At 36.7% G+C, this 14,007-nt stretch overlaps 1 protein-coding gene and 1 long non-coding RNA gene across 2 annotated transcripts in view; both read left to right on the top strand.

Annotated features, from left to right (window-relative positions):
* Nucleotides 1-3,048, top strand: part of kdm4ab (lysine (K)-specific demethylase 4A, genome duplicate b) — a 41,853-nt gene extending 38,805 nt beyond the window's left edge. Inside the window, exon 22 of the mRNA XM_001339628.9 lies at nucleotides 1,841-3,048. Within this exon, the coding sequence (XP_001339664.2) occupies nucleotides 1,841-1,981 (141 nt within the window). The 3' untranslated portion in view covers nucleotides 1,982-3,048. The remainder of the gene's footprint in view (nucleotides 1-1,840) is intronic.
* Nucleotides 3,049-10,414: 7,366 nt separating this feature from the next.
* On the top strand, nucleotides 10,415-12,218 carry LOC141378033 (uncharacterized). The gene is made up of 3 exons (XR_012391303.1): nucleotides 10,415-10,437; nucleotides 10,537-10,654; nucleotides 10,848-12,218. It is a non-coding gene; the product is annotated as an uncharacterized lncRNA (long non-coding RNA).
* The last annotated feature ends 1,789 nt before the right edge of the window (nucleotides 12,219-14,007 follow it).

Here is a 14,007-nt window from a genome sequence, read left to right as displayed (position 1 = left end):
TGTTGTTTTTGAGGAGACTGGCCTTGTGGATAGTTCCTATAACTGCGTTTTTTAGGGGCAAAAGACCCTAGAGTGTTGAAATCTAAGCCGTACAAAAACAATTTAAAGAGCATGTATAAACATGGAAAATCAAGTGGTATGCATGAAGTATTTGATGAAATTTGATCATGCTCACACTAGCTATGTTTCTATCCATAGTTGCACATTTTCTAGAACACAGTTTCCATTCCATGTGATCAAGAAAAAAGAAATAATTTCCTGGGAAACTAGCTCTATATATGAATAAACAATAATAGGAATTTGATATAGTTATGGTATGCTGAGAGACCACAGTAAAACAGTTAACAGAAAAACAGTAAATAGGTTGCATGTCAAAGGGGAGACAGTGCTTGATGCTTGTGAAAACCATTATGTAGGGCAGGAGGTAACAATTAAATAATTTTGAGGGTGGAATTTTGCTAAGGTGTTTGCAAAACTATTGTAACAACATTTGAGATGAAATCAGTTTTTTGTCCAGTTATTCAATCTCATCATCAGTTGTGGCAAACTTGAATGCATATCAAACGATTGGTTTAGTAAACAAGTTTCTATTGTAGCTCATTTAGTTATTTTCTTATCGTTAAAAAAGTGTATCCTACTCAGTTGTGTACACAAGTATTTTGTGTGTGTTCGTTTTCAAAATGTATGCACGTTTTTTTCTTTCTTTTATTATTACTATTTTATTACACTCCATAATCTGAACTGTACATAAAAGCAGGTGGACGGGATAGGAACTATGACTGCTTAATGTGGATTTCACTATATATATATAAATGTAAATGTATGGCTTTAGATGGATATAGATGGATGTACAGTATGAATATAGATGGATGTATTGATATAGGTAGATGGATGGATGAATATATAAATAAACAAGAGAGAGAGAGATAGATAAAGAGATATAGGGATAAAGATGGATGGATTGATATAGATGGATAGAGATAGATATGGATAGATGGTAGGAGATATATATGGATGGATGGGTGGATATAGAAATGGATGGATGGATGGATGGATATAGATAGATGGGTGGTTGAATATAGATATAAATGGATTGCTGGATAGAGATATAGAAGGATGGGTGGGTGGGTAGATAGAGATCGATATAGATGGATGGATATAGATATAAATTGTAGGATGGATATAGATATGGGTGGATGGATGGATAGATATAGAAGGATATAGATATGGATGGATATGGATATAAATGATGGATGGATATAGATGATTGATGGATGGAGATAGATATGGATTGATGGGCGGAGGTAGATATGGATTGATGGATAGGATAGATAAATGGATAGAGGTAGATATAAATGGATGGCTGAATGGAGATAGATATAGATTGATGGATGAATATGGATTTAAATTGTAGGATAGATATAGATATGGATGGATGGATGGAGATAGATATAGATGGATGGATACGGATTTAAATTGTAGGATAGATATAGATATGGATGGATGGATGAAGATAGATATAGATATGTATGGCTGGATGGAGATGGATTTAAATGGATGGATATGGATATAAATTGTAGGATAGATATAGATATGGATGGATATGTAAATAATATGGATATTGATGGATATAGATATGGGTGTGTGTGTGTGTGTGTGTGTATATATATATATATATATATATATATATATATATATATATATATATATATATATATATATATATATATATATATATATATACACACACAATTTAATCTTAAATCATGATTTGATTTGATGGGTAATATATTTGGTAAAAACTGTCCTAAATTTGTTTTATATCTTTTCTTTTTTTCAGTCTGTGGCATCAGACATGCGCTTCAAAGGAGTGTTTGTGGAGAAGGAAGTGAAGCAGGACTCAAAAAGACAGCGAGTGATCAACTCCCGTTACAGAGAAGACTACATTGAACCGGCCATCTACAGAGCAATCTTGGAGTAACTCAATCCACAAACAATATCTTTAAAACAAAAACCAATTCACCAATAACACGGCAAACAGAGAAACAGGCTGGAGCAGACACATCGTCACATGATCGGACAACGGCAAATACAATTCTACCGCTGCGCCTTTTGTTTTTAAAACCATCAAGATCAACTTTTTAGGCCGAGTATGAATTCGGACAGCACAGATGAGAGTCTCAGAGATGAAATGCTAGGAATGTCTTGTGTAAGAGTGTTTGTTTGTTCGCACAGCACACAAGCGGTTCGGGATCAGCGGGTGGCGGTGGACGGCTCTCGGACTCCTACTATCTTTAGTCAGGTGGCAGTAATGTTTTTTAATCACCTCCCTGCAGACCCACCGGCTGACCGAGCATCAACAAACCTTTAGATGGTCCGACCGATCTGCGGTCAGCATGGATGATGCGTCACCCCGCTGACCTTTTTTATCGGTCTGAAAGTGCTTGGCAATATCAAAACCTCATGGATGTACCTAGTCTTTATTAGTACGAGCAGCTCTCATGTGTGATCTACTGTAAACATGAGACGTCGTAGAGAGATAGCTTTATACTCTCACGGTTAGGTGCATACAGCAGCTTTAGTTTTATTTAATTTATTCTTTTGTTGAAGTGTGAGGAACGGCCGTTTCCTTGTTGAGCATCAGTTCTGTTTGTAAACCGATCTATTTATATGTTGAAGGCAGGTTTTTTCCTACTTTTTCTACTCTTAGTTGGTTAAACTGGTGCACTTATCCACATGTTTGTTTCTGTTTTCCTTCAGTTGTGAGTTTTTTAATCATGGTACTTAAGGCAGGGAAGGCAACATCTCTAAGTGCCCTGTTAAGAGGGCGCCTAAAGAAGTGCCTCGTTCAAATCATTATTTAAAATAATGTGTTTTTTTTTTTTTTTTGTGGAGATTGCTTTAGTTGTTTAGCATTACAGACCCTTCAGTTGTCTTGTGTGATAGGCATTACACTCCTTTGTCTTGGATTATAGATCCATTGTTAATTTAAGGCTACAAAAAAAAACTTTATTTTTAAATTAAAAGCAATGTCTCCTTTTCCCTGAACGTTTGCTGCTTGTTTTATTTTAGCGTCTTGTTATATCACGGCCCACAAACACTCCTTTTACGATTCATTTGAGGGCATTCAAGTATGTGTTCATCTTAAGCCTGTTTTATACTGTTTCTGTTGCTCTGCAGTAACACTTCCGAAACTTTAGTTGGCAGAGAGCTGCTTATGTTCCTCTGTGTCGAGTTTCTTCTCTGGTGTTTGTTTTTCTGAACGCTTCCTTAATGTACAAGTGGTTCAAACTCACTCATTTTGAGGCTGGAATCAACAACTTTAATCACAAGGTAAACACAAAACAAAACGTTCCATCAGCAGCTCTTTCACTTGACTCAACACTTGTAAACAATCGCTCCATCTGGCTCGCGCGTCTCTCAGTCCCGCCCACACACTCATCATCACTAGCAAGCCGACCAGTCACAAGGCTTGCGCTACACATTGTTGCGACATGTAGTTACATTTTTTTAAGAGGTGCGCGTCAGCTACGACGAGGCCTACGCATCCATGTGTAGGCTGTGCAGTAGCATACACGTGCGCTTGACGCAGAAGTATAAATCAACCTGAAGGTTAACGTTAATGTCTGCATTTATCGGGTGGTGAAACGTTGCATATCAGAATCTTTGATATGTGGTATGTTCATGCTGCAGCCGGTGATCAATAAGATTAGCTGAGCACAGGCGAAGGGGAGATGAATACAGAGCCGTCAAGCCAGATACTTCGGGGCTCAAAGTTGCGGCAGTAATTATCATTTATTTATTTATTTTATTTATAACAATAAAAGATTTACAGTACAAATAAAACAGTATACAGTCTCTACAAACTATAGTACATTTCTAAACAAAAAGGGAATTATGAATTAATTGTATAACAAATGCATGAGAGAAATTAGGGGAAACGAAAGGGGAATATAAACATAAAAACGAATAGACCTATTAAATACAAAGTAATAAGCACAAATTCTCAGAGTTTAGACATCACTCTTTAGGCTAATACTTCTTGTTCTGAATATGCTAAAAAGGGTTTACTTTTATTTACATTAATAGATATAAAACTTTCCAACTTTTGCTTTTTTTTTTTTTAGAAAGAGGGTCATTTGACTCCTCAAACTTATTGGGAATTTCACAAGAAAAAATAATGGCGTGGTAACTTTTATTCTTTCCTGAGTTATTTACAAGTTTTGACCACTTATAAAAGGTTCAATGTGCTGTGTGTGTTGGATTGTCAATGCAACCCTCTTCTCCTACTTTTCACACACTGATAGCAACACCGCAGGAGAAATGCCAGCACAGGCTTCCAGTATCCTTTGTTTCAGGTGCTGCACATCTTGTATTTGGTTGTTGCCCAATTGTGCAATATCAGTGTCGTCATCACTGCTCCTGCAGTCGCTCTTCAGATGCTGCACCGGCTGAATCAATTATCTGATTTCAGAGCGCTGTAATGATACTTTGATGTTACACGTGTCAGTCATGTGCCGCAGCTCTGCATGTAGTCGAACACAACTATATTCACTGTCATTTTGTGTGCCAGAAAGTAATAACTATTGTAAATAGCACTGACAGATACCCTGCCTGTCCAAAACAAAAGTCACACAAACTAATATTTTGTTGGACCACCTTTAGCTTTGATTTTTGAAGTGTTTTAAAAAATCAGATCATGTGACTAAAGCAATTCAAAGCATTGGTCGTTTCAGAAGCATTTCGAGACCTGGCGAACCTGCGTTTGACTGACCGGGTCAGATAAATACCTCTACCTCTTGTAGCCTATTGGACCAAGAGTGTGCACATTGTAAAGGCTAATTTATACTTCTGCGTTGAGTGGTCGGCTTAGCCCACAGTGCATGCCTTGGGTGTTGTCGTGCGTTTATACTTCTATGTGCTGTTTGTGTTGCTCTGCAATAACTCTTTCGAAACACTAGTCGGCAGTAAGTGTTTATGTTCCTTATTGTGTAGTTTCTTGGCTGGTGTTTTGTTTTTTCTGAACGCTACCAAGTGACTCAAACTCGCTCATTTTGAGGTGGGAACCGTCGTGCAACAACTTTAATCATAAGGTAAACACAAAACAAAACTTGCCACCTGGAGCTCCTTCTCGGTAATCGACACTTGTACACTCGTTCCATCGGATTCCCAGAGCTCTGGGTCCCGCTTGCACTCGTCAGCACTACCAAGCTGACCAATCACAGAGCTTGCGCTACGCATCGTTGCGACATGTAGTTAAATTTTTTTGAGAGGTGCCCGTACAAATACTCTGAAACTATGTCTTGATATATTTTAATAACGTTACTTTTTTGACCAAAACAAGACATTGTTTGTTTTAACATCAGACCAATGTTAAAACAAAACACGTTACAAGAACAGAGCATTTAGAAATAAATTCGAACCCATTAGTTCTGCATGCGAGTAAGGAACTCTCATCGCTCCACTAAATGACTTGAAGCCTCAATTCTACATTTTCTTTGCTGAAACTGTTCCAGAGCAATACATAAAAATGACACTAAGTATAAAGACGTGTTTCGAAACGTTTCGACACATTTGCTTCGACTGTTTCAGTGTTTCTTAAAGCCTTGCTTTGCCCATCAGTACTTTCACGATACTTTTCAATGTCATAATATTTATTCCTGTCCAGAGTTGCTTACATTTTTCACCAAGATCTCATGTTTATTATGATGATTCTTCATCACATTTTAAAGTTTCTCAATAGAGTTAAGGTCTGGACTTATTCTCCCTGTCATGTCCCATTCTCCCTGAACCACTCTTTCACACTTAAAGCCCGATAAATCCTGGCATTGTTATTCTAGAATATCCAGGGAACAAAAAAACCATAGTAACCCAGTCATTCAGTATCTTTAGGTAATCAGTTGACCTCAATTGTTAGGCACATAATGTTACCGAACCCGTACCTGACCAACTGCAGCGCTCTATCACTGTGCTGTCCCCACAGGCTGGTATGTTAAGCATTAGGGATGGGTGCATCCACCTCTCCTCTTACCACGCCATCACTCTGGAGGGAAATCAGACTACATGACCTTTTTATTTTGCTTCGTAGTCCAATTGTTATGCTCTCTTGAAAATCAGTCTTTTTTCCCTGATAGCCTCACTGGTAAGTGCTTTCCTTAAGGCTACACAGCTCTTTAGTCCCACTCTCTTGAGTTCCCTTCATATTTGAAATGCTCTCATTTTCACTGTTAATACAGCTGTGAGTTCTTCACTGTTAAACAAGTCTGGCTTCAACACAACTCATGTTGTCCTAGCACAAATAGACTAAGTTAACTTAATACGTTGTTACAAATTTAAGTTGATTGAATATAAAACAATCAAGTAGTCCTCCAAAAAACTTAAGAATTGCGTTGGTTCAACTTTAAATAAGTAATTTGAACAAGCAGCAACAGTCATTTGAGTGTTTTGCTGTTTTTGTTGATTGCCAGACATGACTGATTGCTGAACTTGATCATCTGAGTTATGATTATTATTATTATGATGATCATTATTTGCAACCACTTTTCTCCTCAAAAATAATGGATCCACAGCATCTCTCCAGCTTTTAATAATGTGTTGGGCAGTTTTAAACCCAATTTTAGTTGTCTCCTTGGATGTTTTTGGATGCTTGATGCGTACTTCGACCTTTCTAAAACAGATTAACATCATTTTCACAACCACAGGAAGTCTTTTGGCATGTTATTTACAGTAGATGGCTATTTAATTTACAAATTAGGAGCTTCACCCTGCATCTTTTAGGATTAAGTAACGTAATTGATCATGAAGTTAATATCCAATGGGAGACTTTTCTCTACTTAGTTAAATTCAGGTAGATGCGCATAACATGCATTTGGCCCGCACCAAGTCAGTTAGTTTTATACTAGATTAGATTGTTATATTAGTTTATCATTTAAAAATTAGAACTATTTATGTCACAAAAGCTCATGTATTCTTTTCATGAGCCGTGTGTTGACGCCCTAGTGTTGTATAGGTTAGACAACTGATTTATGGGCTTTTGGAAGCTTCAAAACAAAAGCCGCCATCCAACGGCATTATATACAGCTGGGAAGAGCCAGAATAAAAATGTTAAATGACATCTGACAGAAAAAAAAGTCCTATGCATTGAGGATGGCTGAAGGTGAGTAAATTATGGATGTAATTAACCTTTTTGTGTGAACCATCCCTTTAAATATCTTCAAAATGACCAGAGCCTTTAAAAATTGCTGCTGTTTATAAATCAGCGTCAGTGACCTTTGCGAATGCTCAGTCTTGGTCAAATAGATTAAATAGAGAAAACAAAGCTTCACAGTTTAGATTTTTGATTTAATTTTGATTAATTTTTATCTGTTTTTTATATTTTTGTATTTGCTGTTCGTACTTTACCCATTTTGCAATGAAATGGTCAATTTAAAATAAATATTTTATTTTTTTAATTTTTAACTGATAAATGGAATGATCAGGAAACACTGCTATCCAATTTTTCAGGCATTTAACCAAACATTAAAAGAAGCCTCTGACTACAGGATCAAATTGGACCGAAAACTGGAAAATCCAATCTAACTTAATTAAGGGGATGCAGCTGAAAAACAGCAGAAGGCCAATTCTATTGGAATTAATGGAACCTGTAACAGTGGCTGTGGTGATTTTATAACCTCTTATCAGTGGCATATCAAAACCACTATAAAACATTATGGAAAATATTCCAGAACATTATTAAAATCCTTTAATTGAACAGTTGGGCACATAAAAGCATACTTAACCCTTATGTACTGTTAAGGATGTTTTCATCCACACGGGGATAAACTATCAGCAAATTTATTTTGACATTTATTTTAACAAAATGCTTTGAAATACAAAAAAATAAAAATCAATACATTCTGGGCAAATTTACCTCCCTTTTGTTATGTTTTGTTATGTTCAGGATGAAAACATCCATTAAATTAAACTTTAATGGTCGTTTAATTTTTAGGATGGGGAATTTTTTTTTGCCTTTTTTTTTTTTTTTTTTTGCATAAATCTGTTAATTAACCTCAGTCCTGATCAAAACCACTAAATTGTTTTGAAAGTCATGGGATTTTAACTCTTTAATTGCCACATTTCTAAATGACCTCTCTGATTTGGTAAAAAAAAAAAAAAAAAAGTGTTTTCAATATAAAAAGTAATTGTGGACTGGATTTTTAATTTTTTTTTTTTTACTTTTATTGAAGTCTTGGACATGTGAAACAACAATGCCTTTGATGCATTGTTTTTGATGATTTTATTTCTAATTTACTGTTGGTGGCTGTTTTTGCTCCACTGACTTCCATTATAACCACATTTTTTGATTGCAAAACCAACCAGTTGGCATCATTAACCATTTGCATAGGCCTGTGCAAAAAAAACTTAGTTTCTAGATTTTATATGGAGTATAACAGCAGATTAAAGTGTGTAGAGTGACCTTCATGCCTTGATGTGTACCTTTATGAAAATCAAAATATGCAACTCAGCTCTCAGAACTACATGGAGTAAATAAAAACAAGAACTGTGTGTTTCTACATCATCAAATGTGGTTATGTTGGAAGTCTGTGGGGCAAAAACAGTACCATCAGTAAATTAGGGAGAAAAAGCAAAAATGTAACAATGCATGACTACTTTTTATATTGAAAATATATATATATATATATATATGTATGTGTGTGTATATATATATATATATATATATATATATATATATATATATATATATATATATATATATATATATATATATATATACCCCCCATCAAATCAGTGACATCATTTGAGAACCTGGCAATTAGACAATTAAAATCCTGTGATTTTCTAGACAATTTAGTCTTAGACTGAGGGTACTTAACAGATTTGTGGCAAAATTTACAGCAGTTTAATTCAGTGGATGGTTTCACCCCTAACATAACAATAGGGCAGTCAATTTGAACAGTGCTTAAGGGTTAAATATAGTGTGGGCCAAAAGCAATAATATTTACTGTAGTACTGCACTGTTAATACTGCAGTATTAACTACTAGGCATGGGATGATAACCGTTTTCAGGGTATACAATGTGCTTTAAAATGTGCTTTAAGGACAACAGAGTAAATATTTTGGAGTGGCCATCACAAAGCCCCAAACCTAATCCTATGGAAAATGTGTGGGCAGAGCTGAAAAAGCTTGTGCGAGCAAGACAGCCTACAAATCTCACTCAGTTACACCAGTTCTGTCAGGAGGAATGGGCCAAAACTATCGTGAGAAGCTTGTGGAAGGATACCCAAAACATTTGACCAAAGTTATACAGTTTAAAAGCAAAGCTAAAAAAATAGCAAGGAAATGTATGTAAACTCTTGACTATCTAGAACAGGGGTGGCCAACCCTGTTTCTGGAGAGCCAACTTCCTGCAGATTTCAGTTGCTACCCATATGAAACACACCTGAACCAATTAATTAGGACCTGAACACCACATGATAATTACAGGCAGGTGTGTTTGATATGGGTTGCAACTGAAATCTGCAGGAAGGTGGCTCTCCAGGAACAGGGTTGCCCACCCCTGATCTAGAAATTAATAACAAAATTCTCAGAAAAGAAATTCTGTCATTATTCTGGCATTTAGCAAATGTAAATCATTTAGCTAATCGTAACCGACCTAAAATGGTAAATTTTTAGTATAATTTACCATCAGAAATATGGTAATGTAAACTTAATGTTATTGTTAATGGTAATGTAGAAATAGTGTAAACTTCTGGTTTCAACTGTATATAGTAATTCCCACTCATATATAGAAGTAAACTGCTAAACAGACCAATTTCCAAGAATCTTTAAGTGATACCAGTACAAGTTTTGATGAAGGCTATCAAGAACAACTATTTGTTTACCTCAAAGTATGTACATTTATCATGCACTGTTCAGTGATGGATCGCCCAATGTTACCGGAAAGGTGTGTCTGAAAATACTTCTCTGGTCAGTTCATGCATTTCAAGTCATAATGCAATTATTTTTTTTAAATGTCAGCTCAAAATATGGATAAAATCTGCCACCTGCTGACGAAGTTTAATTCATTTATTTACATAGCGTGAAATCTGTATGGAAATCATTCTTTTCTGAGTATTTTGATGTTGCCCTGGGCTGTTCAAATGTAGCTTGCAGGGGTGTAAAAGAGCTAATGAAGTAAACGTGTTATTCTGAGGCTGCTCTTCAAGTTAACTAGGCTTGGAATATTCCTGGGAGAGATTCCCGAGAGACGGATGAGTTACCCGCTTCGGCTAATTAGGATAGTTATGCAAAGTAATAATAGAATTTGTGACCGGGTCAAATGCTGAAAGATCCTATCAAGAGGATGTTTTATGTGTTTGTCTCTCTGCATTAGTCTGCACTTCCTAATAAAAGCGCCAGCTAGATTGTAACATCTGAGTGCTGTTGAAGTCATATCCTGTTTGTACATGCTGAGTATTTACTTTAAGATGACACATGTCAGAGTCACCTGTATTATTATCTGTTTGACTTTGATAATTTTGTTTGTGTTCCTCACAGAGCTTAGGCATCATTAGGCATCCGTTTCTATGGGTCACCATATTGGAACATTCAAAGCTGACGTGTGAGGCAACCTCTATGTGTGAGCATCCGTATATTCAGTGGACTATATACAGAGGTAAACGGTTGGGTTTTACCACTTTTGAATACATTCAACTGATCTCTTGGTCTCGTGGAAGCTGACAGTCAGACTATTAGCATCTGGCTAAAAAATGAGTAAAGGGTTTTGAGACTTTTCCTATTTAAAGCTAGACTCTTCTGTAGATATATCATGTACCAACAAACAACAAAAAATTGCTATTTTCTTTTAGGATTGTTTTGAGACACAAGGCTGGGGAAGGTTACTGAAAAAAAAATCTACTGCTCTGAAATTTCCAATAAGCACATTGGCCTCCATCATCTGAAAGTGGAAGATGGTTGGAACCACCAGGAATCTTCCTAAAGCTGTCCGGCCATCTAAGCTGATAGATCAAGGAGAAAGGCCTTACTCAGGGAGGTGATCAATAACCCGATGGTCACTCTGTTCAAGCTCCAGCATTCTTCTGTGGAAAGAGGAGAACCTTATCAGGCCTGTATGGTAGAGTGGCCAGACAGAAGCTACTTCCCGCCTGGAATTTGCTAAAAGGCATCTGAAGGACTCTCAGACCATAAGAAACAAAATTCTCCATAAAGACTGAAATTGAACTCTATGGAGTGAATGCCAGGCGTAACGTTTGGAGAAAACCAGGGACCGCTCATCACCAGGCTAATACCATGCCTGTAGTGAAGCATGGTGGTGGCAGCATCATGCTGTGGGGATGGTTTTCAGCAGCAGGAACTGGATGATTAGTCAGGATAGAGGGAAAGATGAAGGCAGCAATTTACAGAAACATCCCGATTGAAAACTGCTCCTGACCTCAGACTGGGGCGATGGTTCATCTTCGTGAAGGACAATGACCCAAAGCACACAGCCAAAATATCAATGGAGTGACTTCACAACAACTCTGTGAATGTTCTTGAGTGGCCCAGTCAGTGCCCAGAACTTAATCCTATTGAATATCTCTGGAGACATCTAAAAATGGCTGTACACCGTCGCTTCCCATCCAACCAGATGGAGCTTAAGAGATACTGCAAAGAGGAATGGGCGAAAATTCCCAAAGACAAGTGTGTCAAGGCTTTGGCATCATGTTCAATAAGACTTGAGTCTGTAATTACCGCCAAAGGTGCATCAACAAAGTATTGAGCAAAGGCTGTGAGTACTTATGTACATCTGATTTTTCAGGGTTTCAAAAAATCTTTTTTTCACATTGTCATTATGGGGTATTGTTTGTAGAATTTGGAGGAAATAAATGAATTTAATCAATTTTAAAATAAGGCTGTAACATAAAAAAGTGGAAAAAGTGACGCGCTATGAATACCTTCTGGATGCACTTTATTACATAGATTCTAACTGGTGGTTTAAGTCTTGGGCGTGGTGCTGGGTGGTATTTTCAGGAGCTGCATAATATTATGGCAGACCCACAGGTCAGCTGAATGGATTTCAGCAGCACATGAACATGTTATAAACTGTTCAACTCTGGGGGAGTTGTAAAAAACATTTAGTGATTTCCAAAAATGTTAGTGTTCAATTAAGCAGTTAAATGTGTTAATGCAACATTAAGAAGATTTAAAAACTATATAAACACATTCTTACAGTTTCCTTACACTGGCTGCCTGTTAAGGTCTGTATTGATTATAAAATATTGCTTCTTACCTTTAAAGCTTTTAATAATCTAGCTCCTGTTTATCTAACCAACCTTCTGTCTTGCTACAATCCATCCCACTCTTTAAGATTTCAAAGCTCAAGGCTTCTGGTAGTACCCAGAATAGCAAGGTCTACTAAAGGAGGTTGAGCCTTTTCATTTATGGCTCCTAAACTCTGGAATAGCCTTCCTGATATTGTCTGAGGCTAAAAACTAGATTAAATACCTATCTTTTTATTAAAGCAAGCACTCAATGCATCACATAAGGTATGATGATTGAGTGTGCTCCACGCAGGTGAGTTGGCTTGACAACTTGCCTGTCTTAGTGCACCAGACATTTTGTTAGAAATACTCGTATACATTACATGTTTGTTTATAGCTGCTACTTTCATTTATTACACTTCATTTTTGCATCTCGTGTTTAAATATACTTCGAACAGCAAGTACGCTAATTATTTTTTTTGGTCACACTTTATTTTAATCATCCGTTTATTGAATTTAAGTTACATTGCATCTACATGCCAACTAATTCTCATTACTTTAGAAGTAGACTGTTAGATTGGGGTTAGGGTTGAGGTTAGGCTTAGTGCAAGTTTACATGTACTTGCAAAGTTTCTTATAGTCAGTTAAATGTCTGTTAAAGAAGCAGTATCAACAGATATTAAGCAGACAGTCTACTAATACTCAAGTGGATCATCAAAATAAAGTGTTACCTTTTCTTTATTCTCTATTTCCACCGGTGGATACTTATCCCGAAGCCCCTACAAATTATGCAGTGCCTTTGATGTAATCCAGGACCTGTGAAGAGATGATGCCAAGGTATCTATAATCTTGGACAAGACCGTATCCTGAACTGCTGGAGTAGCTTATCTACTATGGATGTCCAGTGTTTTACAGGCTCCGGCACCTAGACTGCAGCTCTGCACAAGAAGTTTGGCAGAAAGAGACCATGCCCATCTGTGGTTTTCTCTCAAGGATTTTGCCTACACTTCCGTCAATTGGTGAAGTTAGTTTCTCGCCACTGTCACCACTGGCTTGCTTGGTTTGGGACTTGTGAAGCTACTTATCGCTGGATTTTCTCTTCAGTGTTTAGACTTTTAGCCGTGAAAATAAAAACCACACTGAACAGAACTAAACTGAATGTCTACTCTGAAAACTTGACTGACAGTTTCAATTTAGAACTTCAATGTGAAGCTGCTTTGACACAATTTACATTTTAAAAGCGCTATAGAAATGAACAAGAATATAATCGAAACTGTGTCATATCTTTGGGAACTATAATCTTGGTGGTTTTTCAGCCAGAGTTTGCACCGTGTTGTAGCATCTTGGAAAAATTCAATCAATTTTAACTGACTTTGACCATCACAAGATGCCTTGAGTGACTAAAGACACTGAATGTGTCATTTATAAATACATATGATATCTATGTAAGTGTAAATTCATGTGTTTTGAATTAATGATGCACAACATGATGATCCTAACTCAAAATGTTGCTTAACTTTGAAAAGTGCAAATTTACACACGCAATTTTTTTAGGAACACTCCAATTTTTTGGTAAAAGATAAGTTAAATTTTCCAATGCGAAACTCATTGGTCATTTTTGAGAGCATTGCTAATGGTCCAATCAGATTTAATAAACTACACTACCTGACAAAAGTCTTGTCCATTATATTACAAACCACAGGAGAGGGCAAATCCCTCATCAGGATAGCACTCCTTCTTATACTTCAGCCTCCACATCAAAGTTCTA

This window comes from Danio rerio, chromosome 2 (assembly GCF_049306965.1).
Source record: "Danio rerio strain Tuebingen ecotype United States chromosome 2, GRCz12tu, whole genome shotgun sequence".
In the NCBI taxonomy this organism is placed as follows: Eukaryota; Metazoa; Chordata; class Actinopteri; order Cypriniformes; family Danionidae; genus Danio; species Danio rerio.
Note: the sequence above shows the minus strand (reverse complement) of the source record. Positions and strands in the feature narration are given on the sequence as shown.